The sequence below is a fragment of the Falco punctatus genome, assembly GCF_963210335.1.
Source record: "Falco punctatus genome assembly, chromosome: 20".
Classification (NCBI taxonomy): Eukaryota; Metazoa; Chordata; class Aves; order Falconiformes; family Falconidae; genus Falco; species Falco punctatus.
The window spans coordinates 66,412-92,553 of NC_137600.1; the positions used below are offsets into that span (position 1 = coordinate 66,412).

The 26,142-nt window shown below is 59.2% G+C and overlaps 3 protein-coding genes across 12 annotated transcripts; 2 read left to right on the forward strand and 1 right to left on the reverse strand.

The window, feature by feature from the left end:
- Window positions 1-317: 317 nt before the first annotated feature.
- Window positions 318-9,317, forward strand: SLC20A1 (solute carrier family 20 member 1). Its single transcript, XM_080370462.1, has 11 exons — window positions 318-445; window positions 608-1,091; window positions 1,186-1,326; window positions 1,415-1,500; window positions 3,098-3,194; window positions 4,894-5,013; window positions 6,610-6,858; window positions 6,954-7,503; window positions 7,605-7,778; window positions 8,112-8,196; window positions 8,644-9,317. Exons 2-11 carry the CDS (start codon window positions 776-778, stop codon window positions 8,893-8,895), a joined length of 2,070 nt encoding a protein of 689 aa, XP_080226588.1. The 5' UTR covers window positions 318-445; window positions 608-775; the 3' UTR covers window positions 8,896-9,317.
- Window positions 5,410-26,142, reverse strand: LOC308055884 (interleukin-1 receptor antagonist protein-like). Of its 7 annotated transcripts, XM_080370456.1 has the most exons (10): window positions 22,960-23,061; window positions 21,931-22,261; window positions 21,090-21,302; window positions 20,260-20,326; window positions 18,766-19,907; window positions 18,140-18,341; window positions 17,326-17,481; window positions 16,735-16,798; window positions 16,426-16,573; window positions 15,927-16,333 (listed from the first exon to the last, which is right to left on the reverse strand). In XM_080370456.1, the coding sequence occupies exons 3-10, from the start codon at window positions 21,191-21,193 to the stop codon at window positions 16,090-16,092; spliced, it is 2,127 nt and encodes a 708-aa protein (XP_080226582.1). In that variant the 5' UTR covers window positions 21,194-21,302; window positions 21,931-22,261; window positions 22,960-23,061; the 3' UTR covers window positions 15,927-16,089. The 7 variants fall into 7 exon arrangements, with proteins under 7 accessions (XP_080226584.1, XP_080226585.1, XP_080226582.1 ...); XM_080370457.1 differs by lacking the exon at window positions 21,090-21,302 and having other exon boundaries at window positions 21,931-21,997; window positions 22,960-23,066; XM_080370455.1 differs by lacking the exon at window positions 22,960-23,061 and having other exon boundaries at window positions 21,931-22,561.
- LOC308055886 (cytosolic purine 5'-nucleotidase-like) lies at window positions 9,807-14,929 on the forward strand. Of its 4 annotated transcripts, XM_080370466.1 has the most exons (18): window positions 9,808-10,596; window positions 11,039-11,112; window positions 11,236-11,353; window positions 11,434-11,529; window positions 11,606-11,697; window positions 11,786-11,843; window positions 11,975-12,068; window positions 12,215-12,268; window positions 12,373-12,456; window positions 12,587-12,628; window positions 12,717-12,824; window positions 12,981-13,047; window positions 13,124-13,294; window positions 13,496-13,547; window positions 13,664-13,724; window positions 13,832-14,008; window positions 14,151-14,252; window positions 14,354-14,929. In XM_080370466.1, exons 1-18 carry the CDS (start codon window positions 10,484-10,486, stop codon window positions 14,414-14,416), a joined length of 1,626 nt encoding a protein of 541 aa, XP_080226592.1. In that variant the 5' UTR covers window positions 9,808-10,483; the 3' UTR covers window positions 14,417-14,929. The 4 variants fall into 4 exon arrangements, with proteins under 4 accessions (XP_080226589.1, XP_080226592.1, XP_080226590.1 ...); XM_080370463.1 differs by having other exon boundaries at window positions 9,807-10,596; window positions 14,151-14,929; XM_080370464.1 differs by lacking the exons at window positions 9,808-10,596; window positions 11,039-11,112; window positions 11,236-11,353 and having other exon boundaries at window positions 11,637-11,697; window positions 14,151-14,929.

Genomic DNA, 26,142 nt, shown 5'->3' on the forward strand with positions numbered 1-26,142 from the left:
CTGTGTCAGACCAGACCATGCCGGTGCCGGTGCCTCTGTCAGGCCGTCCCGTGCCGGTGCCGGTGCTGGTGCCTGGGTCTGGCCGTGACGTCCCGTGCCGGTGCCGGGCTCTCCCGCCCCGCTCCGCTCGGGGCGCCACTGAGCGCGCACGTGGTGTCGGGGCGCGCTGCCCGCGCGGGGGCGCGGCGGCGGGCGGGGGCGGGGCGGGGGCTCTGCGCTGTGCGGTGCCCAATGGCGGCGCGGCCCCGCCCCGCCCCGGCGACGAGCGGGCCAATGGCGGTCTCGCGCGGCGCTGGCGTCAGGTGGGAGAGGCGGGGCGGAGGTCACGTGTGACGGCGGGAGCCGTTAAAGGGCGGCGGCGGCAGCACCGGGCGGGGGTGGTGCGGTGCGGGCACAGAGCGGGTGCGGACACGCCCAGGCCTCAGCCCTTCCTGGCAGCTTCCCGGTGAGTGCGGCTTGGCCCGGCCCGGCCCTGCCGGTGAGCGGTGGCCTTGGGCGAAGGTGCTGGGCGGGGGTGGGGCGGGCACATGGCGGCGGGAAGGGCCGTTACCGGGCGCGGGAAGGGCCGTTATCCCAGCGGCCCCGCTGAGCCCCGTCTCTCCCGCAGGATGAAGAGCGGCGCAGGCCATGGCGCGGAATCCGGTCCCCAGTCCCCGCGGCCGCCGGGGCCGTAGGACGGGGGAGCCACCCCACGCCCTATAGCGACTCCACCACCCCCCGCTGTATTTAATTTTATACCTAATTTATTAGTACCTCGCCCAGCTCCCCCCAAACCATGGACCCGACCCCCACGGCGCCACCCCTCCCCATGGAGGACTTCCTCTGGATGCTGGTCCTGGGCTTCATCATCGCTTTTGTACTGGCCTTCTCCGTCGGTGCCAACGATGTGGCCAACTCCTTCGGCACGGCGGTGGGCTCGGGGGTTGTGACCCTCCGGCAAGCCTGCATCCTCGCCAGCATCTTTGAGACGCTGGGCTCCGTCCTCCTGGGAGCCAAAGTCAGTGAGACCATCCGGAAGGGACTGATTGATGTGGAGATGTACAACTCCACACAGCAGCTGCTGATGGCGGGTTCGATCAGTGCCATGTTTGGTGAGGAGGGGGGGGGGGGGGCAAGATGGGGGAGCAGTGTACCCCAGGGTGCCCCGGTGATGGCTTTCTTACCAGGCTTCTCCTCCTGCTCCAGGATCTGCTGTGTGGCAGCTGGTGGCTTCGTTCTTGAGGCTCCCCATTTCAGGTACCCACTGCATTGTTGGAGCAACCATTGGCTTTTCACTGGTGGCCAAAGGGCAAGAAGGTGTCAAGTGGTCCGAGCTGCTAAAGATCGGTAAGCCCGGCTCATGTGATGGCCTCCATGTGCCCCCTGGGCTTCCCCTTCCAGCAGTGGGATGCTGATTGTGCCTCTTCTCTCCTAGTGTTGTCCTGGTTCATCTCGCCCCTCCTTTCAGGCATCATGTCTGCTGTCCTCTTCTTCCTTGTCCGGAGGTTCATCCTCCGTAAGGTAAGAGCTGCCCACTCTGCTTTCTGATGGCTTTTGGGGCTCCCAGGTGCTCCCTTGTCTGCCCATTGCACTGGTTGGGTGGCTTCCATGCACCAGGGTTTTTCCAGGCACATCCATCCTTGCGTTGACAGTTGGGTGAGCCCTTCAGGACTCCTTTGGGAAGGGCTGAAGGGGTGGGAAAATGAGATGTGGAGCCCAGGAGGTGGGGAGGCAGCACTTCACCTCCTCCAAAACACGTGGGCCTGGCCTTGGCAAAAGCAGCTGTAATTCCCAGGTAGGGAAGTAGCCCAGAACTGATAAGGTCAGACCTGCTTGTCAGGCTTTTCCTAAGGCCTGGTGCAAGGCAGAACCTCCTCGTGTGTCAGGTTGCAGGTGAAGGTAATGACCAACAGTGATGGCTTTATTTAAAGCAGGAGGGCCACAACTGTCCCTGGTGCTGCGCAGACTGTCCTGTCCTCCCATCTGGGGCCCCAGGTACAGTGAGAGGCACCTGGGCTGAGCGTGTTCCCCAGGTACAGTGAGAGGCACCTGGGCTGGCTCCAGGAAGACGCTCCCACTGTTGGCAGTGTCCGAAAGCCCAGGAAGAGGTATCGGGCACCCAAAGCTGCTTGAAATGGAGGTGGCAGTGTTAAGGCTCATCCTTCTGAGATGATGCTGACTACCGTGGAGCACAGGATGCTGCTAGCACAGAGCAGGGTTACCCAGCCAGCTGTACAGAGGAGCATTTCCATCTGGATGTTTGAGGTTAACTTCAATTATTTTAAATCCTAGATCTAAGTCTTTCTGGTTCAAGAGATGTTCAGATCTTATCGCTGCTGTTCTCTCTACCTGGCAGCCCTTTAAAACAATTTAGCGTCACTGCTGTCAGAGTAACCTTGCGTAACTGGCTTTTCAGAGCTGGGCTGGCCCTGTCATGCTTCATTCTGGTGCTGAATAGTTTGGTTGCTCCGTCCTGCTTGGCATTTGGTAAGGCTTGGTGTGTTTGTACCAATGCTAGACCCTGATTGCTGGGCAGCAGCAGCGGAGATTAAGTCCTCCTGCTGCTCGGGTGAGGGCCTCTCTGTGCAGGTATGTGGTCAAATAAGCTGCTTTGTGAGTAATGGACTCCTATTTTGTCCAAGTCGGCTGGAAAGAGGTAAAGGCTTTGTCTAACGGACTATTTTGTCTGAAAGGGCCTGGGGAATTGAAAGAAAACCTAAATGCAGCCAGAGGCTGGAGAGCCTTAGGAAGGGTTCAGGAGCAGGGCAGCCCCTAGCTGCAGGCAGAGAGGAGATGCTCCACGTTGGAGTGGTGGGACACTTGGCTGTTCCTGTTCTTGGTCGCTGGGGAGCCTCATGGGATCCCTAGTGTTCTGCCACCTTCTCTGTCCCCAGGCTGCTGGGGTGGTCTGACAGTGCCAGCCCCGTGGGTTATTATCCAGAAGCTGTTGGGAGCTTTGGCTTTTGGTAGAGCTTGCAGGAGCGTGGTGTTTGAGCTGCTGTCAGCAGTTGACTGAAGGTGCAGACCCCCTTTTGGGAAGGGGGTGTTGCTTGGTGGCTCCGACAGCTGCACAGCCCTCGAGGTCTGGCTTTCTGCAGCACTGATCCTTGTTTTGCAGGCAGATCCTGTTCCCAACGGTTTGCGAGCTTTGCCAGTCTTCTATGCCTGTACCGTGGGGATCAACCTCTTCTCCATCATGTACACCGGTGCACCTTGTAAGTACATGTCAGAAAAATTGAACCTTAACTTTTAAGTGCTTTACAAAACCTCCGTTAAATGCACGATTTACCCCCTTTTTGCTTTACAGGGCTGAAATCTCCTAGGAGGTGGCTGGCCTGTGCCAGTTACAGAAGGCTGCAGGCTAGTGTGCGCTGAGTTCTGGGCTAGATAGTTGCCCAGCCAAAGAGAGCTGCTCAAACTAAACCCCTCCAGACCTTTCTCCTTAGACTGCACAGGACTAGCAGATAACTTGGCTTCCTCTTGCCTTCTCTTACCTGTGCTAAAGCTCAGGTACCCGGCTGCAGCTGAAGAGACTCCTCGGGCTGCCACTAGCAAGACTAGGAGCAGGGATGGAGGCGGTGCCTCCCGATTCACTTTGTCCCTCAGAATAAACTCATTATCCCTGGCAAGAAGAGCTGGCACCTGTACCGATAAGAGGAGTTTGTACTTCAGTCTGAAAGGCCAAATTGAAATGCTTGTTTGGCTGTTGTGCAGGGGGACATGTCGCGGGCAGGACTAGGAGAGGGCTTGGCAGGGGAGGGTGGCGTTGCCTGTGGAGCTGGAGGCTCCGTAAGCTCCATCTGTCGGGATGACTTGGTGTGAGCCGCTTTTGGTCTGAGCATCGGTTTCCTGTTGTGGAGGAGCTGCCGGAGGTGGGGTGAGAGCAGTCAGCCCTGGCTCTGCAGGGTTTCCTCTGTAAACAGTGGCTGGAAAATGTTCTGGAGGGAAGTCGGCCTCCCTTTCCTTGGCTTCCCAGCCTGGGGGAGAAGGTGAGGCTGCTGCGGTGCTGCTCCAAGATCACTTCATCACTTGGCCACCCCCAAGGTGGATTCATGTTTATCCTGAGCCCTCTGCTGCAGGAGAGCTGGGGGAGCTCTGTGCCGCTTAAATGCAGGGCTTGTAGCCTTCAGGGAGCCAGGCTCGCTGTAAACGAGTAGGCAAACGTGTGGGTAGAGTAGCTGTGACGTTGCTGGTGGTGTGTTAAGAGCAGTCGGGTATCGCCTGCAGCAGGAATAGGGGAGCCGAGTGGTCGGTCACAGCACCTGATAGTCCCGGGGGGGGGGGGGGGCTTCAGGGTGCGGCTGCAGCTGGCTCTCTAATGCAAAGCCACTGCATGTGAGAGTGCTTGTAACTGGGTCACGCAACACCTCAAATGCCTTGAAACTTGAGCTTAAGTTCCGAGGGACACAGGAGCAGGAGAACCATCTTCCCCCTGCAGCGGGAGGAGTTACTGGGTCTCTGGTGGGAGCAGCCCAGGTCCTGCATGTCTTCTCCCTGACGGGGAAGTGGTGCTGCTGCTGCAGCAGCCGTGCTGGGTGGTTTGTTGTTTTTTTTCTTTGACATTGCAGCAAGAGAGGAGACAAGGGTTGTGAGTTGTCTCCTGTCTCTGCTCAGGGCACGCACCAGTCCCTGATTTGGTTTGGCTGCGGGAGGGAGGGGAAAGTGTCTGCCCATGTGGAAGACCAGCTTTTGGGTGGGGGAGACTGTAACTAGGGGGGAGGGGGGCTTCTGTGCAAGTTAAGCGCTTGGTTTCATTGTGGCCAGTGCTGGCTTTCCAATGGCATTTCTCCCTGGCAGGCACATTAGCTCAGGGATGTTGCAGGTGATGGAGTCCCCGTGCCGGGAAGAGCAAAGTCATACGTGAAGGAGGCTTTTGCCCGGAGGTTTTCAAAGATCCGTTGTTTTATTTCCTAGTGCTGGGCTTTGACAAACTTCCTCTGTGGGGTATCCTCCTAATTTCGGCGGGGAGTGCTGTTGTCTGTGCTCTCGTCGTCTGGTTCTTTGTATGTCCGAGAATGAAGAAGAAAATCGAACGTAAGTAATGCCTCCCTTTTTGCAATCCCTTGGGGAAGGGTGTGCTTGAACTAACCAAGTTGCTTTCCCAGTGGGAGATCTCACTAGCCCCAGGGCTGTTACTAGCAGGGATCCTCAGCTTCAGTTAGAGCTTAAGCTGCTCTGCAAACTCTGAGTCACTGGAGCACATCCCATCGAGCTGGACCTGCATGCACCTACCCCGCAGCAATACCAGCAAGCGGCTCCCCGAGGCCCCAGAATACCCCTTGAAGTAGTTGTTGTGCTGTTGAGTGGTGCCTGGCAGCTGATCCCTCAGCAAGGCAGCCTCTCCTTGGGCTGCGCCGGACAGCAGGCAATATTAAACAGCCTGATTTCACTGCTTAATAGAGAAAGAAGAGAAGGCAGGAGACAACCAGCCTGTTAACCAGCGTAACCTTTAATCCTCTGCATACCTGCTGATCGGTCTTTGGCCTGGCAGATGCAGATCACAAGTTTAAAGCTGTGTAAGCTGATGAAATCCTTTCCCTGTAGCAAAAAAAAAAAAAAAAAAAAATTGAAAGGCATCCAAAAGAGCAGTCCCGAGCTCTGCCTCCTGAAAAGTACAGGCAGCTCTCCTGGAGTCTGTGCGTGGTCTTGCATATAAATTTTGTGTGCAGTCTGGGGCACTTGCAGAACTGGAGATGAGGGGATAACCAGTGTCCTTGTCAGACTGGTGTAATTGGGGTGTGACTAACAGCTTTATGGCTGCCCTTGACAATCTTCCAGCTGTTCAAGCTTCGGCTTAACTCCTGCCTGCCAGCCAGGCTCCCCTGCCTGCTGGAGAGCCCCGCTCTGCTGTGGGGCGGCGCTGGTGCAGGGGGATGTGGGCTCTGCAGAGGCTTGATACCAGGGCGAGGGGCTGGAGGCCACAGCCTGGCCCTCGCAGTGAGCAAACTGGGTGGAAGATGGTCACGTTTGTGACAAGGAAGTGGGTTTTTGTTGTTGTCTGAAGGAGCTGACCTCATCTCATGTTTTCACCTGGAGAAAACATGCTTTTCCTGGTAGAGGGGGTGTAGCAGCCTCAGTATGCAGGGCTTGGTGCTGCTGGCTTGGCTCTCCCAGTGGGACAGGAAACCAGGCTGCCCTTGGGAGGTGGGGACCGGCTCCGGTTTGGGTTTGTCACCCACCAGTGGGTGCTGGAGAGGAGCCCAGGCGGGCAAGTCCTCCCAGCGGGCTGGGGCTCGTGGGCTGGTGGAGGAGCTGGGCTCTTCTGGGCACCTTCCCACCAGGCTCAGAGGCTGCAGCTGCCCAGAAGCAGGTCCAGAGCATCCCACGGCTGCCGGGAATGGAGATGGGACAAACATGGCTTGAAGAGGAACCTCTGCTGCATAAAAGCCCCATAACGGTGCTCACCACACCCGGTGTGGGTGGGTAGGGCCTAAAAATAGGAGATGAGCTGGCCTGGGACTGTTTGGCTGTTGTGCCTGGGACAAGGTGCGACTGCCCAGCAGTTTCCAAAGTTCAGGATGGGGGCGAAGCCGTGAATTTTATTTGGCTGGCATAAATCCGAGTGGTGAGGGGTGTGGGCTGGTTCCTGGTGTCGGGAAGGGGTTTGATGGCAGCTGCCTCCCTTCGTAGGTGAGATCAAATCAAGTCCTTCTGAAAGCCCCTTGATGGAGAAGAACATCAGCCCCAAGGAGGACCACGACGAGCCCCGGGTGCCCCTGGGTGATACCAAGAGCCCCGTTGCTGATGTGGGGTCAGCTGCACCCCACCGGGCAGTGGTGGAGGAGAGGACAGTCTCCTTCAACCTGGGGGACCTGGAGGAGGCCCCGGAGCAGGAGAGGCTTCCCAGCCTCGACCTGAAGGAAACCAGCACTGACAGCGGTGAGCGGGTGTGGGGGGTGACGTAGGGTGCCAGCGTGGTTTTCCCTCACCCCAGGTACCCCTGGGTGCTAAACCCCCACTGTCTCCCTTGGCAGGAGCCATGCGGCTGCCCAACGGCAACCTCGTCCAGTTCAACCAGGCCGTGGGCCACCAGATGAGCTCCAGTGGGCAGTACCAGTACCACACCGTGCACAAGGACTCTGGCCTCTACAAGGAGCTGCTGCATAAACTGCACCTGGCCAAGATGGGGGACTGCATGGGGGACTCGGGGGACAAGCCCCTGCGGCGCAACAACAGCTACACCTCCTACACCATGGCTATCTGTGGCATGCCCCTGGACTCCCTCCGGGCCAAGGAGGTGGAGGAGATGGAGAAGCTGACCTGGCCCATGGCGGACACCAAGAAGAGAGTCCGCATGGACAGCTACACTAGTTACTGCAATGCAGTGGCAGATGCCCACCCGGCAGCTGATGTGGATCTCAGCGCTGCCCAAGTGGAGACGGGAGTCAGTGACCACAAAGGCAGCAGTAGCTCCCTGGAAGAGTGGCACGACCAGGACAAACCTGAGGTGTCCCTCCTCTTCCAGTTCCTGCAGATCCTCACAGCCTGCTTTGGCTCCTTTGCTCATGGTGGCAATGATGTCAGGTCAGTTGAGTCAGCAGGAGCGGTGGGGCTGCGCACTGGGGCTGGTGCCCATCTTGCCCAAAGCCTCTGGCCTTCTAGACCAGCTCTCCTTTCTCTTCCAGCAATGCCATAGGGCCCCTGGTTGCACTCTACCTGGTCTATCAGACAGGTGAAGTGGCAACTCCCATCTGGCTGCTGCTCTATGGAGGTGCAGGGATTTGCATTGGCTTGTGGGTCTGGGGGAGGAGAGTCATCCAGACAATGGGGAAGGATCTGACTCCCATCACACCATCGAGGTAAGGTCCGCCTTGGGGCGGGGGGAGGCTGCAGGCAGCCCTAGAGCTGCATCCTGCTCCTGGAGCCCCTCTCCGTTCTCTGTTGGGGGTTTCATTGCTTGGGTGGTGGAGCTGGGTTATGTGTGGCCCTGTAACACCTTCCCGCATCCCTCGGGGGCGGGGGGTGTGTGTGTGTGTGTATCAGTCTGGGACTGCTGGGGGTCTGGAGAGCCAAGTGAGGAGCTGACCCAGCTCTGCAGGGTCTGCCCGGGGAGAGCAGTCCCAGCTCTGGCTTGGGCTGAGCAGCGCAGGGTGTCTGGTGCCCAGGTTCTCATGCACTTTCTCTCTTTGCAGTGGCTTCAGCATTGAGCTGGCATCTGCCCTGACGGTGGTGATCGCCTCCAATGTTGGCCTCCCTATCAGCACAACCCACTGCAAGGTAGGAGGGGGATGGTACTGGCTCTGTGCAAGCCGGGCTTTCCCCAAATCCTGGTGCTAATAAGGCTGAGCTGTGGAGGAGGTCCCAGATTGGGCTTCCAGCTGGCCTTTGGCTCTGCCACTTGCTTCTCAGTGTGGAGTGGCAGCTGCCCAGGGCTGGGGGAGGCCCCTGGGTGAGGGGGCACTCAGTGAGGTAGTAAAACCTCTTTGGACCCCTGGGCTCTGCTGAGCGGCCATAAGAACCTGGGTGCCTCGGTGCCCTGTCCCCGCTGCTGCCCTGGGGTGGCAGCTCCTCACCCTGCTTGCTCTGCCTGGGGTCTGCTGGGTCCCCAAGGGCTGGAGCGAGACCCCTGGCCCCATGGCTGTGGCTTTCCTTTGGCACCCTGGGAAGGGCTGGGGGGTGGCAGGCAGAGTGCAATGCTGAGCTGTGCCCTGGCTTCTCGGGCAGGTGGGCTCTGTGGTCTCGGTGGGCTGGCTGCGTTCCAGGAAGGCGGTGGACTGGCGCCTCTTCCGCAACATCTTCATGGCCTGGTTTGTCACTGTCCCCATCTCGGGTCTCATCAGTGCTGCCATCATGGCTGTCTTCAAGTATGCGATCCTGAAGGCTCACGCTGCTCCTGCTTCCTTGCTGCCACCCTCCCCTCCAGGAGCGGGGGAGGCTCGTCCCACCGTGGCATGGAGCTCCCTCAGTGCTGCATAGTGTTGTCACTGAAGTATCTTCTTTTTTTTTTTTTTTTTTTTAAATGTCTTGGCGCTAAGTTAGTAGGGGAGGCGTGCAGCACTGTGCCTGCCCTTGGGATGACTGCCTTGCTGTGCTGTAGTTTTAGATTAGCGGTTATGGGAGGCCACTTTTCCTAATTAAAATCATCAAAAATAAGATCCTCTGGCAGTGACTCCTCCACGTGTAAGGACTGGGGCTGGGCCTTGCCCAGCCGGGGTGGGCTTGGGGGCTGTGGGACGTTCCCGTCCCCGCCGTGGTCCGAGCCGTTTGGCTTTGCCTCCCTTGCTGCAGTGCAGACACCAGATGCTGCCCAACCATCTTGCTCGGGGCTCGCTGGGGGACAGCCCCTGCCCCTCCCCCGCTGCTGCCTCAGACTCAGTAAAGATTTCCTTTGTACGCCAGTGCTGCCTGTGGTCCTGGGCCTGGGGTGTGCGAGCGGGGGACCCCGGGGCGGGTGGTGTGTTGTGCCACGGCCTGTGTCCTGGCCCTCTGGCACCCACACCCTGGGAGGGAGCGGGGCTGCGGCTGCTGATAACGGCCCCACGTGTTGGCCGTAAACAGCCCCGGGCTGCGCCTCAGCCCCGAGCCGGGGGGCGGGGGGGAGGTTATCGGGGCCCCACATCTGGGGACAGCTCCTGACCCTGTCACTAGCCCTATGCCCCCTCCGGGCCTTGGGGCAGCAGCTGCTCCTGCCGCGTCCCCCCACCCCGCCGTGTCCCGGGGATGCTCCGGGCTGTCCCGGGGGCTCGGCCAAGGCCGGCCGCGGGGACCCACGTCAGCAGGTCGGCACCGGGGTGTTGCAAGAGCTGCAGGTGATTGCAGCGGGCGGGGCGTACCCTGCACCCCGGGGGTCCCCGCGGGTGGGGGGTGGGGGTGAGCCCTGTGGGCACGTGTGGGCTCGGGAACGTGCCCCGTGGGGTTTGGGATGCGCCTCATGGAGCTGCGTGGGGATCCGACCCGCGGAGCCCTGCGGGGCCGGGGACCTGCGGCAGGGCCCACGGGGAAGGGGACGGCGTTTTCACCCGGGATTGAGCTGATCCCACGGGACGTGGGTGCCCCCTCCTGTCCCTTCGGCGTGAGGGGCTGGGGGCGGGTGGCCGCTGGCGCTGGACTCCCCGGTGCGGCGCAGCCCCCCCCGGCTGCAGCCCCCGCCCGGGGGGCCCGGCGGGGCGGCGGCGGGGCCGGTCCTTGACCCCGGTTAATGATTCGCTGCCCGCGGCCCCGCTGGGCAAACACCGGCCCCGGGGGTTCCGGGCCGGGCGCCCGCGGCCGCTCCTGGCGCCGTCGGGGCCGCGGCCGTGGGAGGGCGCTTCCTCCGGGGGGGCGGCTCGGGCACCGCGGGGGGGCCACTGCCGGGGGGGCGCACGGGCCGGGCCGAGGGGAGCCCCTCTGGAGGTCCGCTGCCCCACGTGGGGGTCCGCAAGGGGGACACACTGCCCCGTTCTGAGCGTCACCACCCCGGGGTGCCCCTCTCCCTGCGCCCGGGGGGGCCGGGCCGGGGCTGGAGGCCGGGGCGGGGCGGGCCCGCCGGGCCCCGTTAAAGTGGCGGCGGCCGGAGGCGGCGGCGATGGGCAGCGAGGGGGAGCAGGGTCCGCCGGCGGCCCTGGGCCCGGCCCCGGCCCCGGCCCCGGCCCCGGCCCCGGGCGACACGCGTGCGCTGCGGAGGGACTGCCAGCACCGGTGGGGCCCGGGGCGCTGGGGCGGGGGCAGCAGGCGCTGGAGCTGTGGGGGAAGGGGGGCGCTTTGGGGGGGGGGCAGGACGTGAGGGAAGGACCCCAGGGGTGCAGGTACGAGGGAGGACCCTTGGGGGAGTGGAGGAGAGGCCCTGGGGAGGGACCCCCCATGTAGATACGCCGGGGGGGCAGGCCAAAAGAGGGGGCCCACCATCCCCCTTCCCTGCCGTGTGCCCACACCCGGCTCCGTTTCCAGCTCAAAAGCCCATTTTTCTGCTCCAATAACTCGTTGTGGGGCCCCTGGGCCAGGGCAGGCGCGCCCCCCCCCCAGGGCTGCTGGCCAGGGACGGGGCATGGGGGGACAGGGACCTGTCCCCTCCTCTGTACCCCCCCTTCAGCCCTAGTCACCCCCTCACCCCATAACCACCCCCTGCCCTGGTCACCCCCAGGATTTTCGTCAACCGGAGCCTGGCGCTGGAGAAGATCAAGTGCTTCGGCTTTGACATGGACTACACCTTGGCAAGTGAGTTTTGTTGGTTTGTTTTTTTTTTTTTTGGGGGGGTGGGGGTGGGTGTTGGTGGGACACCCCAGCCCCTGCCCACACCACCCCCTGTGCCTGTACTTGTGTCCTTGTGTCCTTGTGCAGTGTACAAGTCCCCTGACTACGAGGAGCTTGCCTTCACCCTGCTGCTGGAGCACCTCGTCTCCATTGGGTACCCCCATGAGATCCTCGCCTACAAGTACGACCCCACCTTCCCCACCCGGTGAGTTTTTTGAGTGAGGGGGGAGCACAGGGTGAGGGTGTTGGTGGGACCCCCACCCGCTGATGGGGTGTGCGGTGCAGGGGGCTGGTATTCGATGCCCTGTACGGGAACCTGCTGAAGGTGGACTCCCACGGGAACCTGCTGGTCTGTGCCCATGGCTTCCGCTTCCTCAAGGGGTGAGTCTGGGACCCCCACTCTGGGGGCTGGGGGGGGACCCTCGGTGTGGGGTGCAGCTCTGTGTTCCCTCCCCAGGGCTGAAATCCTGCACTATTACCCCAACAAGTTCATCCAGCGGGATGACATGAAGCGCTTCCACATCCTCAACACGCTCTTCAACCTCACAGGTGAGTGAGAAATTCCTCTCCCATTGCCCCCTCCCCACTGTGGGGTGCCACCCCCCTGTGTCCCATCTCACAGTCCCCTCCCTGGCAGAGGCCCACCTCTATGCCTGTCTTGTGGACTTCTTCACCAACTGCTCCAGATATGTGAAGTAAGGCGGAGTTGGGGGATGGGGGCTTGGATCTGTGGGGGTGTGGCGGGGTTTCCCCTTGGCGGGGCAGCCCATTCACACACACGCAGCCCCACACCCACACCCCACAACCCTTTTCTCCACTGTTGCAGCTGCGACACTGGCTACAAGCATGGGAACCTCTTCATGTCCTTCCGCAGCATGTTCCAGGATGTGCGTGAGGCCATGGACCATGTCCACCTCTCGGTGGGTGCGGTCGGCTGGGGGCGGTTTGCTGGGGGTGGGGGAGTGGGGTGTGCGCGTCTGCGTGTGTGATGCTGAGAGTGCTGGGGATGCCCCCCTACCCACCACCTCAAGGACGCTTTGGCCAGACCCATCTGTCCCCTCTGCAGGGCTGCCTGAAGGAGAAGACACTGGAGAACCTGGAGAAATACGTGGTGAAGGACGTGAGTATTTGTGGACCCCTCCCCACTCTGGTCCCTCAGCTGAGTCCCTGTGCCCACCACCCCACCATCCCCCCCTGGCCCCTGACTGACTTGCCCCCTGCCAGCCCCGCGTGCCGCTGCTGCTGAGCCGCATGAAGGAGGTGGGAAAGGTCTTTCTGGCCACCAACAGCGACTACAACTACACCGACGTGAGTAGAGGGTGTCTGTGTTTGTCCCCCCACCCCCAGGTCCAGCCTGCCCTGGGGCAGGGGGTGCCAAGCACAGGCAGGGGTCTGCCCTCCCTGGGGCCGGTGGCAGTGACGTTGGGTGTCCTTGCAGGCCATCATGTCCTACCTGTTCGACTTCAGCGATGGCGACAAGGTGAGCCTGTTGCTGTGTGGGCTGAGCTGGGGGTTCAGGGTGCCATCGGTAGCCCCTCGCTGACACCCCCCACCCCAACACTCGGCAGGCTGAGACCCCGCAGCGCCCCTGGCGATCCTATTTTGACCTCATTGTGGTGGACACTCGCAAGCCGCTCTTCTTTGCGGAGGGCACCGTCCTGCGCCAAGTCAACACGGTGGGAACCCCTCCACTGCCACGGGGCTGGCTGGGGCAGTGGGCACCAGCTGGGCACTGCAGGAGCTCCTGTGGGCACAGCAGGGGGGGATTCACTGTTGGGTGGGCAGCAGGCAGGCACAGGTAATGGTACCCCCCCAGTCCTCTTGTCTTGCAGGACACGGGGAAGCTGCGCATCGGGACGTACACCGGCCCGCTCCAGCACTGTGCTGTCTATTCTGGTGGTGAGCGGCTGGCTGGGCTCCATGGGCAGCATGGGGGACGTGCCTGTGCCATCGTTGTGACATCTGGCTGTTGCAGGCTCCTCAGACGTGGTGTGTGACCTGCTGGGTGTGAAGGGCAAAGACATCCTCTACATGGGGGACCACATCTTTGGGGACATCCTCAAGTCCAAGAAGCGTCAGGGCTGGCGCACCTTCCTGGTGGTGCCCGAGCTGGCCCGCGAGCTGCAGGTCTGGACCGAGAAGAGCGGTGAGCAGTGCCCAGCCAGGGACATGGACCCTGCCCAGCCAGGAATGCAGCTGAGCCCAGCTGGGGGAGATGGCCTGGACCCTCCTACCTGGCCTTGGTGGCAAAACCAGCCCCAGTGGGGTGTGCCCTGACACCCAGTGTTGGTTGTGCTGGGCAGTGGAGGACACTGCCCACACTGAGCTGGCCCCGTTGCCCTTGCAGAGCTGTTTGAGGAGCTGCGGAGCCTGGACCTCTTCCTGGCAGAGCTGTACCAGTGAGTGGGCATGGGGTGGGCAGGAGGCACTAGCTGGGGTGCAGGTGTGTGCAGGCATGCAGGCACCCGTGGGGGACCCTCCAGGCGAGCCCTCAGCCGGGTCTCTCCCACTCCAGGCACTTGGATAGTGGCAGTAGTGAGCGCCCAGACATCAGCTCCATCAAGCGTCGGATCCAGGTGATGCCTGGGTCAGCGTCCCAGCCCGCACACAGCTCAGCCTCCCCCACCCCTTGATCTCCCCCTGGGGAGTGTTGGGTGCCCTGACCGTCCTGCTGCACCCACAGAAAGTCACACACGAGATGGACATGTGCTACGGGAAGATGGGCAGCCTGTTCCGCTGCGGCTCGCGCCAGACACTCTTTGCCAACCAGCTGATGCGCTATGCGGACCTGTATGCCGCCTCCTTCATCAATTTCCTCTACTACCCCTTCAGCTACCTCTTCCGGGCACCCCCGGTGCTGGTATGCACCTCCCAGCCCCTGCTGTGCCTCAGTTTCCCTCCCTGCCTAAGGGGGTACAGGGCTCATGGTGGCGTTTGGGGGGCACCCAACCACTTAGCTGGTTGGTGATGGCCCCTCTCTGCAAGCCTTTTGCCTGCTGCAGATGGCACACGAGTCAACAGTGGAGCACAGCCGCTTGGATACTGGAGAAGGTGGCACAGCCCTTGCACCCTGGCTGGCCCAGCATGGCCATTCTGGCCAGCAGGTGGGTGGCAGGGGACAGAGGAGCAGAAAGGCATGGAAGTGCCAGCACCAACCCCCCAGTGCTGGTGGGGCCATGTGCCCGTTCAGCCGCCCCCATCTCAGTCTCAGGTTGCTGGGGTCCCACAGGACTCCAGCGGAGAGGAGGAAGATGATGGAGAAGCCTGAACCTACCCCAGTGCCAACAGCAGCCAAGCTGGCCCCCAGAAGGACATTCAGTGGCCCCAGGACACTTGTGCCACCAGCTGGCTGACCGAAGCCACCTGTGGTCAGCCACCACCCACATCACGCCTCTCTCCATGTAATGGTGCCCTTCTCCCTGCTGTGCCGGGAGAGGGGCCCCACAGAGCCCACAGGCTGCCCGGTGCCCCCACTTGCACTCATGGGCCCCCCAGCACCAGCTGCTTCTCCCAGTCAGCTGGCTGCCAGCTGAGGGTGGCCCAGCACTGGGGAGAACCAGCAACATGTGTACCACTGGAAACCCTCTGCTCCGCTCAGCGGCTGCAGCAGCTCCTGCCCCGGGTGCCGTGGTCCAGCTTGGGGCAGAGGTGGGGGGGTGTTGCTGAAGTGTAGGAGGACTCTGGAGGTGACTGCTGCTCCCTGGGAATCCTTTTTGCCGGCTGTTGCCCACTTCTGTTTTCTACCCTTTTCTCTTTATAAAAGACATTCAAACTTCTGGCACCACAGAGACACAGAATCGGTTATTTTAAATGGAAACACCTTTGCCCCTGAGCCTGAGAGGTGGGGACAAAGGGCAGTTCCCAGATCCTCGGCCAGCAGCTGGGACAGTTGCGAGTCCCTGGCAGTCCCAGGCCACCCCCCTCCTGCCAGCACTGTTCTGCACCCCAGAGGAGGGGGCCTGGCCCTGTTCCCCAGACTGCAGCCAGACCTGCACCAGGTCTTCCAGATACTGCTCCAAGACTTCTTCCAGCGTCACAGTTTCCTCAGTAAAGATGCTGAGCCAACAGTGGTGGTGGCTGCGTCAGGAGGCAGCAAAAGGGTGGGATGAGGACAGGGCCGTTGCTTGCTGAGGACAGGAAGGTTGCCTCCACCCTTCCTGGCATCCATACCACTTTGCTCCTCACAGCAGGGAAACTGTGCCAACCCCCAGCAACCAGCCCTGCACCAGGTGCCTTGTGCCCCTGGTGTGAGGACAGCTCTTGGGAGGTAGGGGTGTGGGGGTGGGTGCTGCTGTGGGGGCCACATGTGCACCAATGAGGCTCAGCTGCCCCATCCTGGACCCCCAGGCGTGCCCAGGGGTCTGGGAGCCTGGCCTGCTGCATCCCAAGGACCTCTGCACCCCTTGCATGTGCTGCCTTCAGCAGCCTGTGTGGAAGCTGCTGCAGTCCCTCAGGTACCCCAGCCCCTCCAGCACCTCCCCAGTCTGGCATAGCTAGCGCTGCTGCACAAGGACTCAAGACACTGGGTCCGTGCATGCCTCTCAGTGGAGAGCATCCACGTGGTGTCCAGGTAGGGCACAACACAGTTCTGCAGTGAATCCTTCAGGACGTCATTTCCAAGACACCAGAAGGTACCTGGAGCATTGCAGTCTGACTGCCATTATCCTGCAGCGGGAAAATCAGGTGTGTGCATCACAGCAGAGGGAGCCAAGGGCAGCCCCAGGCGACATAGCCCATGTCTCCAACCTTGCACACTACTTACTAGGCCACGCTGCACCTCTTCCACAAGTGTTTATTTATTTAAACTAGTGCTTACATATTTGAAACAGGCTTAGCATGCACCACCCCAACATACTCACATCTGTGAGGCAACAAGAGAAGTCAGTGCTGTGTGTAAGGCAGCACATGGGAGCAGGCAGCCCCCACCCTGCTGGGAATCCCTCAGCAGCACTCTGGGGAATACGAACTCAAACCCTCCAGCTCCACCACTTCTGGCAAAGCCTTGTTTTTCCTGAAGAAGAACTGAGTCTCCCCCTCAGCATCCATGATTTCACTGAGGGATGACACCACAGGGTCATGGTCTTTCAGCATCGCTGGGTAGTGGCTCCCAGCACGGTCTATCCGCAGTGAGCGCCGCACTGGTGTCAGGAATTTCAGCTCCCGGGCTTCCAGCAACTCCTTTCCTCTGCAGAGAGGACAAGAGCCTTTAGGTAAACCCTGCAGAGGAGTGCTGGCACAGAGGGCACTCGCTGCCAGGAGCAGGTGGCCCAACCTTACCTGGATGCAGATGTAACTTGTAACTTGATGGAGATGGGCAGCTTAGTCGAGGACACCCCTGTCAGGCAGGGTGTTGCTACCACCTGCTGCATCTCCCTTGGGCAAGGCGTCATAGGCTCTCTAGGAATGGGCTGCTCAGCCTTTTCCCCTGACAGGAGAGGAAAAGACTCTGTCTCCATCAAAGTCAATAGGGACAAGGGGTGCTGGGACAGACTGCAAACCATGCTGCTTCCCTGCTACAGCAGCAGGGAACCTGAGCCTGCCCACACTCCAGCCTGCCAGCCAGCCCCCCCACGCACATGTTGTTACCTTCTGATGTTTGATCTGCAGCCTTCAAAATATCAAGGACAACTTCTCTGAGCTCCTGGAGTGGCTGCAGGAAAAGCAGAATGCGGGTCAAGGCACAGCTGGCTTGGGAGCAGAGACCAGAGTTACAAATGAATAGGACAAAAGGATTTTGCTGCATCATGACACCCTATGCTGGAGACAGCAGTAAAAGGCTGCAGGATTTTCCTTCTCCAAGTGAGCTCTGTCAGCACACAGGCACGGCTGGGCAGGAGTCCACCCTGCATGGTTAAATCCCAACAGATGCTGCAGTTATGCTGCCCAGACCAGCGCACAGCTGCTGTCACACTGCTTCCAGATACAGCTGACACGGCGCACGGTGCACATCTTCCCCTGGCCCTGTTTGTGCCCACATGGCAGTGCCTGTTCAGCTGATTTAAAGTCAAAGGTGTTTCTATGGGACAAAACAGGACCAGCAGCTCTAAACAGCTTTTTCACCAGCGACTACTGCTGCTAAAGTCATGACAAAGTCCAGCCCCTGGATCTCAAGGAAACTAGCTGGCGCAGAGGCAGGGGAACACAGGGAGCTACTGAAGAGAAGCATGCCTCACTCACCACAGCACCAGCGCAGACTGCTGCTTTGTACAACCCTGCCACATCAAAAGGGCCGCTCCGGGCGAGCAGTTTTGCTTTGCAGATCCAGAACTTGGCAAATTTCTCTGCCTGGGGAACGTGGGACAGCACTGCAGAGATCTCTTCTGCCTGGACACCCTACAAGAAGGACAAGATCCCGGAGAAAGGCATCAATTGCAAGGGCCAGAGGCGTACACCAGGGAAGCTGTCAGCGTATAACCACTGTCCCACCACTCTCTAGGAAGGGTCTGAAGTGTTTTTGCAAGCCTTCTATGCGACTGTGGACAGATAATAGCTTTCCTGCCTCTATTTTCCCCTTGATAAAATGAGTCTAGTATTTCAGAGGAATGACGATGGATAGACTCCTCACTGCTGGCACTACCAGGGCCACTGAACCCTGCAGCAGGGCCAGTAGCCGCCATTCCCAGAAGTGACACTTCACAGCAGTTGTGAGGTCCACCAGGGACATACCTCAAGCAGGCTCAATTGGCACATGTTGCTGCCACAGAAATCCCTGCTGCAGCTGCCAGGACACCAGCAGTAACACACGTGAGCGCTGTGACCACGTATCGCTCCCTTTTCCCCATTAGTGCACCTTGCTGCATGACTTTGGCCTATCCATAACTCCATGAGGACTTTTACTTTTCCTGCACATGATGTTACCCTCTGGCAACTGCAGCCAAGTAAGCAAGAATGCTTGCTTCAAACTCCTCTGTGCTGTTGGGGGGATGTGGCCCTCATCTCCTTGGATGCTCCAGGAGTAGCCCATTTCAAGCAGCTCCTTTCCCATTCCCACCTCCTCAACGAGCTTCAGGCACTCAGTTAGAGTGTTGTTGATCTTCTCCAGGCAGAGCTGCTTTAGCTGCTCTTGTTTCTCTTGCTTCTCTTTCTCCTTGACATTTCTCCAGGTCAGCTCCAGTGGCTTCTTCTGAAGCAGCTTCATAGGTGGCCGCTTGTATGCCTTGCCTTTGGATGCCAACCACTCCTCCAGCTGTTCCCTGTCAAAGGACCAAGGGACCACTGTTACCACCCCAGCAGACTGCCAGCACTTGCCGGGCTACTGTTTCCCTTGGACTCTCCCTCTAGCCAACTTCAGCTGCTCTATCTTAAAAACACATCCAAGCTCTAGGTTGGGAAAGGAAAATCCTCGTAAATTTTAGGGGATATTTATAAATATTCTTTATATTCCCTTGAAAGGAAAAGAGGTGAGCACCTGCACATTCTCCTCTGGCTTGCTTAAGTGGCAGAAGAGGAACCCAGGGTACCACCAAATCCCATCCTCGCCCTCCTCTTTTCTGAGGCGTAACACCCAAACAAGTGTTCACCAATAAGGGGACTTTGGACCCTGGTTCACCCAGTTAAACATTTTAAACTCTGCTGTCCCCTGGAGGTGAAGACAAGTCAGCCAGAGCTGCTACTTACTTACGATCTGCAGCTGATGGGGTCTTGGGAACACACGTAGCCTGTACCCTTTGTGTTTGGCTTGCCTTTGGCAGCTCTGGTTTAAGCCTCTCTCTCCTACTAAAATTGGTCTCAATTGCTTGAATTTTGGAGCAGTGTGCACCGCGAGGCTGGTTTGGGGGCACTGTTACTCGGGATGCCGCAGTGCTTCCTGGAGGCACCATCTTCATGTCCTTCCCGTTTGCCTCCCCTCTAGCCACAGGTCTTTGCCATTGCACAGGGCCAGCTGTTTTCAGGCTGGATTTCGGGTCTGTGGTCCCCAGGGGCCGGCTGGAGGCTGGAGGCTTTGTGGAAGATCTGTTCACCTGGGGGGATCTACTGTGGCGCTTAAGGCTTCCAACTGGAAGTGTGCCGAGCGGATTTCCCATGGGTTGCTTTGCCATATTGGTCTTTTCCTGGTTTACTCCTGGGTTTTTATGTAGCGAATTAGTAGAAGGAGTAAGTAACTGACAGGACTGTAACGGCTGAGTTTTGATACTTAGTTTTTGAGATACAGTCTCTGAGCCTGGCAAAGTATTCCTGATTTTATCCCGAATCGGCTCTCCCTTAGCCTGGCGGCTATTAATTCTGTCCCTTGGACCAGTGATGGCTCTTGACATCGTAGCTGAGCTTTGCCTGTGAGTCAAGACTTTCCTGTTACCAAGACTGTTTCCATGAGACTGAGAAACTCTGTTCAGTACAGGGTGGTTAGAGGCTTGTGCTCGGATGTTTTCTTTGTTGCACACCAGCTTGTCCTGCAGGCCCTCATTTAGGGAGCAAAATGACCCAGGAAGGGGATCGATACTTTCAGTCTGAGGTGCTGCAGCAGTGACAGTCTCCTGTGCAGGCTTCTCGTTCCTTCCCGGATTTAGGTAACCAGAGTTTGAAGCTGGGAGCCTCCCTTTGGCCTGTGTAGGATGGCTCATGCTTGGCATGAGCCCTGTGGGAAGCTTCACACTCTTCCTTGGTTGCTCTGGGTGCACCACCGTGGCTCTCTGGCATGTATTAGAAGACTTCTGCTGAGCAGCGTGGCCAGCATGCTGCGTAGATATGGCACCAAGCTTGCCATCTCTCTGAGCGCCCTTCACCACATTTCTGCAAGCCTCCTCCTTGTTCCTGTCAACCTGGAGAGACAAAGCGAACCTCAGCCCCAAGGAGAACTCAAGACAGATCAGACCCTGACAGCTCACTCCTGCCACAACCCCCCTAGCCCAGGGGACATCCACACAAAGGCCTGTGGTGACAAAGCAGTTGTCAACAGAACAATAACACAACACCCACCAGCACATGGGTAGAGGAGGAGTTTCCCACACAAAGATCCTCTGAAAAATAAGCAGTTGACTTACTGCTAGCCGTTTATCAATCTGACCCCATTTGGGACCAGGAACTCACTGCTGTGATTTGGGTACCCTGTTCCACCCAGACTCGCACTTCAAGCATGAAATACAAAATCAGACTCAAAAGATTTCTACTTACATGCTGTAGTTTATAAAGTGGTTTTAAGGGTGGATTCAGGGGATTCATCTGCTGCTTTAAAAAGGGTCTGTAGGAAGTCAGACAAAACATCAGGTTATTTAACAGCAGTTGCAGAAAAGGTTAAATATCTAAAACAGTGCTGGCTGTCTCAGTCACAGCTTACAAGAAGCTTTTGTAAATCAAAAAGCTGTCAAGGAAGTACCACATTAATTTTTTTTTCTTTTGTGGGGCAACAGAAGAGTAACTCAAAACGCTGCCATCCAAGGCTGCCACAAAACTTACAGCTTCCACTGACAACAAAAGTAACCAGAACAGTTCCTGCAGGCAGGGGGCCCTGGCAGGCAATAGTTTGGAGCCTCCTGCCGATGCCAATGCTGCCGCTGGCTAGTGCCCCGAGTTGCCCCCCCCCCAGGTGCTGCAGACAGCTGAGGTGCATCCGAGTCAGCTGCTGCAGTGTTGCAGGTCACAGCAGTGTCTTGGAGTGCACTGGCCAGGTTTTACTCTGCCACGGTGAGCCGCAGCACTGCAGCAGCTGATTCACCAGCCTCCCAGCTGCCCCAGGCACTGGTAGTGAAGCTGGGAAGTGGGGCAGCAACCCTGGCTGTCAGCTTCCCCCACCCTGTCCTCCTCCCTGAATGACAGCCCTCTGACAGCAGCCAGCTGCAGGGTTCCCCCACCCCTCTGGCTCTGGAGCTAGGGAACAGCTCAGCAGTTAGGGAAGGTTGATGCCTGTGCAGATATCTTCCTGCAATGAAAAAGCTCAGAGATTTTGGGTATTGTCCTCTATTCTACATAAGTATGCCAAAAAGAAAGATTGTGAATCTTCTCACCTCGTTTCTGTTATACTAGTGGCATTTTCCAGAGCCTGACCACAGGGACTGATTTGCTTTTTCTGGTCTCTGATCCTGCTTACGTTTATCTTCTCTCTCCCCATGGAGAAGTTTTATGGCTTCCTTTGCACTACAACATCATGATACTCACTGTAACAGGGAGTCTTTGAAGTGTTCAGGTTTGCCAAGTGCATCAGCCGTTTCAATTAAAAGCTTTGAAAAAAAAAAAAGTGCCTTGCTACTGACAGCTTGCAAGCGGGTGGCTGCACTCACAGCAGTGTATTTGCACACAACCCGGGTCCAGCAGAACCGGGCAAGGCAGAGAAGGGGTCCCAGAGCCAGGTAACTCATTTAACAGGTGGTTGTATCTATTTCCTTTTAAATGCATTGAAAATGCCCCTTCCTAACACTAACCTATCCCAGAAGGCCACTGAAAGCTGCCAGTAAAAAGCAGGGGTGAGACTCCAACCACCCATTCTTCAAGGCCCAGTTACAAAGCTGGCAAACAGGCACGTTCCGCCAGAGCCAAGAGCTGAGCTGAGAAAGCTTCACGGAGACTCAGAAAATACCCAGAAGAGAACGAGATCAACCAGCTGGAAGCATCAGCACTCAAGCCATCCCTTTGCTCCTGCTGCCAGCAACTCTGAAGGGTGCTGTGGGGGCAGAGTCGCCCCCAGTTGCTGCCTCAGCACTGGTGCTTGGCACTAGCAGGAGGCAATTCTCTGTACGCTAGTGAATTGCTGGGTGAGGGAAGGCAGACACTGGCAAGCTGAGAAGAGTCAGCTGTACCTCAGAGAATCACTGATTTGGGTCAGAAGGGACCGACATCCACCTGACTTACTTTGCACTTGGGCATTTCAGCTTTGCTTTGGCTGCTGGGCGCTCCTGGAGCAGTCTTCTCTGCTCCTCTGCAAAGAGATGGTAGGAAAACGCAGTGCACGCACCACAACCCCGGTATTTGGAGCACCAGTAAGAATGGATTTCTTTTACATTCACAGCACAACGGTGCAGGTCTCCTGAGCTCCCCGCCTAAGCCTGACAATGCTGTTCCCACAAATTCCCAGAGTGTTTCCATGCACATGACATCGCCCAGGGGCTCACTGGCACAGAGAGACCCGAGTTCCCCGATCCTCAGGGCATCGTGACGCTGCTCACACCTCAGCTGTGTGGGGCTTAGTGCGCAGAAGGAGAGGGGAGATGCTGCCCGTGCCCCTGCTTCAGCTGTGGGTCCTGCAAGCCCGTGCCCCACAGCAGCCAAGCCCACCGCTAACACAGGCGGGTGGGAGAAGCGAGGAGCGCCGCAGCCGTGGGGCAGGGGGTACCTGTGACACCCCCAGTCTGGCTGCGGTACCGGGCGTCTCGCGGCGGGACAGCCTGGCCTGGCTGGAGGCAGCATCACCCCAGCCCCAGGGCAGCGCCCCCTCCCCTGACAGCCCACGTGCCCAGGGCGCTGAGGGCACCTCTGCCCCCCCGCCTGCCCCCTATGCCACCCCCTTCCCTTGACACCGCACCCCCGGTGTCCCCAGCACCCCAAGGCGCGCCCCGACCCCCCCCCAGCCACATCGGTGCGCCCGTTCACGGGCCACCCCGCGCACCCGAGCCTCCCCCGTAAGTCCCAGCAGCCCCCCACTCTGCCCCTGCCCCCCTGCTCCCGGCGGGCCCACCGGCCCCACTGAGCCCCCCAGGCCTGTCTCGGGTCACGCTCAGCCCAGCAGCCCCCAGATCGCCCCCTGCCCCCCCATTCCACAGGCACTAGCGACCACCCCTGCCACCGCGGGCCCGCACCCCGCGGGGCGTCCCCAGCCCGGCCTGCTCCCCCGCCCCACATCAGCCCCTGAGCGCCGGCACCCCCTGGGCCCCCGCCGCTCACCCTGCGCGGCCGCCCCTGTCCGCTCCATGCCGGGCCCCCGCCTCAGCGCGGCCGCCTCCCGCCCGCCGCCTCTGACAGCCGCGCCGCGCCCATTGGCTACCTCCTCCTTCAAACCCACCAATGGCGAGGGCGAAGCCGCGGAGGGGCGGGGACACGGCAACTGCGGGCGCGCCAGTTAGTCCCGGGTCCCGGCAGTTACCCTGGGGCGGGGCGCGGCGGGGCGGGGCGGGGCGGGGCGGGGGGGGCGGGGCACCATGTCTTGCCAGACCACGCCAGGCCTCGCCGTGCCAGGGCACAGTGTGGCACAGCAGGCTCTGCCATGCCATGCCATGCCATGCCGCGCCGCACAATGCTATGCCACACCATACTGTGACAGGCCATGCCATGCCGCACCATGCCGCACCACGGCACAGCATCACATGCCAGGCCAAGTCATGCCACACCGTGGCACACCATGCTGTGCCATGCCATGCCATGCCATGCCACACAACAGCACGCCAGACCTTGTCATGCTATGCAACGCCATGTCACACTATGCCAGACCATGCCACATCATGTGACGGAATGCCACGCCACACCTCACAATGTCATGCCACGCTACAGCCCACCCCGCCATGCCTCAGTGCTGAGCTGGAGTGGTGGCAGTGGCTGGGGCAGAGGTGGCAGCCCTGGGTAGCTACTGGGAGCTGCAGGTGACCCCCACCTGTAGGATGCCCACACCAGCCACCCACCCAGCTGCGGGGTGAGCATGGGGACAGGGTGGCAGAGGGTCCTACATGGGGCCGGCCGAAGGGCAAGGCCTCAAGGACAAGAGTCCAGCACCGTTAGCCTGAGGAACGGAGACGTGTTAGAACTTGTAGGGCATAAGCCCTGGCAACAAAGGAACAAGTTAACAGCAGACTCTTGAGCCATAGCGGTTGAAATGACAACCCCCACGGACAAAGAGGGACATACAGCAGGACAAAGAGGGAACGTATAGTGCTGATGAGGAACTTTGTTATTCACCAAAGTCGAGTAGCCCCCCCCCCCCCCCCCCCAATCTTAGAATAGAGATTGTTGCTAAAATAAGATAGACTAATCAGTAGCTATCGTTTAAATGAGGTGTCTTAGAAGATAACCAATCGGCGTAGGTCACGCTTAAGATTTAACCAATCAGTGTGTAACATGCAGAAGGCAGAAACGTATATAAATGTAAAAGAATCACCGATAAATCGACATCTTGCTTGCATCAAGCTACCTCCTGTCTCCTCATTCACCGCAGCCGACCAAGCCAGGGTGGTCCCTGAGCTGTGGGGTCAACCCCAGCCCCTGGGCTTTGCACTGAGACCTGGAGAGTCCCCCAGACCAGATGAAACTGGGATTTTCCCATCCATAAACCACCCCTGCATCATTTAACCCCTGCAAAAGGAACGAGCTGAGCAATGCCTCCCTGGGAAATCTTTTATTTTCAACTCCATCACTAATAGCCCCATTCCCAATAACAAGACCCCAGCGTTTCCAACACAATACATACAAATGAAAAGCAAGGGGCGGACACAATAAATACGTATAAATTAGGGTGGCTCGGGCCCACGGGGCCTAGAGCTGCTATTTCACTTGAAATAGGTGGGCAGGACAAGGGTCCTGGTGGGGGGGGTTGTACTCGGTACATACAGCTTGAAAACCGGTGACTGCCGGTTGGGTTGGGTGTGGGGCTCCTCAGTGCCTGATCAGCTTGTAGGTGGCAATGTTGACCTGGTCGGGCTGGTTGGTGATGCCAACTGGCTGGTGGGGCTGCAGGGATGTGCAGATGAACCAGCCAGGGAAGGCGGCTGACTCGAAGCGCGTTGTCTTCTCTGGCAGGCTGTCCACACGGTAGAAGATGAAGCGGGTCAGCTCCACGCTCTCGATGTCCCTTTTGATGTCGGCTTCCTACAACCCGGGGGTGAAACAGGGTTCAGGGTGCGATGGAGCCCTCAACCCCATAGGGGATGGAGCAAGTGGGGCCCCCACTCACCTCCAGCTGCAGCATGGGCTCAGCACCACTCATCACGCATGAGAGGTAGAGTTGGTAGCCCTTGATGCCCAATGCCACCGGCATCTGCCAGGTCCCTGGGCCACCCTGTGATAACCGGGGACGGTACAGAGCGATGTTGAGCTTCACTGCAGAGAGAAGGGATGGGTTAATGGGTAGTCCTTGGGCTGTAGGGTGGCTCCTGGGTGGCCCCAGGGTTGGGGATGGGGACGTTGGGTCAGGACCATATCCTCTCACCTTTCCGCCCGGCGGAGGGTCCCTGCAGGTGCAGGGCCACCAGCTGGGTGGGTGACTCCAGCACGAAGCACTTCTGGTCGATGTCAAAAATGTCGAAGGACTGGGAGCGGGTGTAGCGGTAGACAGGTGCCCCAGCATGGCTGCTCTTGATCTGCTGGAAGGAGACGGGCTCTGTGGAGAGGGGGATGGTCAGGAAGATGCCAGTGCTCTCCAGTCCAGGAGCATCCCTCAAGAGCATCCCTCGGCTGGGGTGATACCCCTGACACCATTCCCCCATACCAAAAATATCATCCAGGAAGGCCCCAAGGTCACTGTCGGCAAAGTCCTTGTGCATTGGCTGCTTCAGGAGCTTGGTCACGGCCACCACAAGGACGGCAGCCTGGCGAAAGGTCTTAGCAGGTTGTGCCTTGGTCACCATCACCTGGATGTCCACTCCGGGTGATGTTGCCTCCAAGTCCAGGCGGGATTTCTGGGGAGGACAGGGGATGTGGGGTGAGAGCCCAGCTTCCCCATCGCAGGGGTCTCACCGTTCCCACCACTCCAGTGTTACCTTCTGTGGGCAGAGGCCGTTTGGGCCATAAAATGTCTCCTCGTTCAGGCTGAAAGGCAAAGGGAGATGGTGAAGCCAGGGCCATCATGGCACCAGGATGGCATTGTGTCCCCACTGTCCCCTTTGGCATGGCCACACTTACCTGCTGCTCTCCAGCGTGTCCAAATCGGGCACGAACGCCATCTCCAGTGCTGACTGCAAAACCCTGGGCAGAGACCTGCTGGTACCTGTTGAGTGCCGCGGCACTTGGCTGCCTGCCTCCGCCTGTCCTGCCTGCAGTGTCGCTTGGGTGCTCTCTGAGCCCAGCCTTGGTGTGGTGCGATTTCAAGAGCCTCTGGAAGGAAATGCCGTCAGGGCGGGATTTCCACCTTTCGCAATGCCT

Bases quoted from the DNA above. Each gene is read 5' to 3' on its own strand.
- SLC20A1 (XM_080370462.1), top strand. From the start codon at position 776: ATGGACCCGACCCCCACGGCGCCACCCCTCCCCATGGAGGACTTCCTC. The intron at 3,195-4,893 runs GTAAGTACATGT...TTTATTTCCTAG, and splicing joins CATGTACACCGGTGCACCTT to TGCTGGGCTTTGACAAACTT. The intron at 7,779-8,111 runs GTAAGGTCCGCC...CTCTCTTTGCAG, and splicing joins ACTCCCATCACACCATCGAG to TGGCTTCAGCATTGAGCTGG.
- LOC308055886 (XM_080370463.1), top strand. From the start codon at position 10,484: ATGGGCAGCGAGGGGGAGCAGGGTCCGCCGGCGGCCCTGGGCCCGGCC. The intron at 13,295-13,495 runs GTGAGCAGTGCC...TTGCCCTTGCAG, and splicing joins GGTCTGGACCGAGAAGAGCG to AGCTGTTTGAGGAGCTGCGG. The intron at 13,548-13,663 runs GTGAGTGGGCAT...CTCCCACTCCAG, and splicing joins TTCCTGGCAGAGCTGTACCA to GCACTTGGATAGTGGCAGTA.
- LOC308055884 (XM_080370456.1), bottom strand. From the start codon at position 21,193: ATGGGGAGAGAGAAGATAAACGTAAGCAGGATCAGAGACCAGAAAAAG. The intron at 17,482-18,139 runs GTGGGAATGGGA...TCCTTCTTGTAG, and splicing joins GCCTGAAGCTCGTTGAGGAG to GGTGTCCAGGCAGAAGAGAT. The intron at 16,334-16,425 runs GTAAGGTTGGGC...TCCTCTCTGCAG, and splicing joins CAAGTTACATCTGCATCCAG to AGGAAAGGAGTTGCTGGAAG.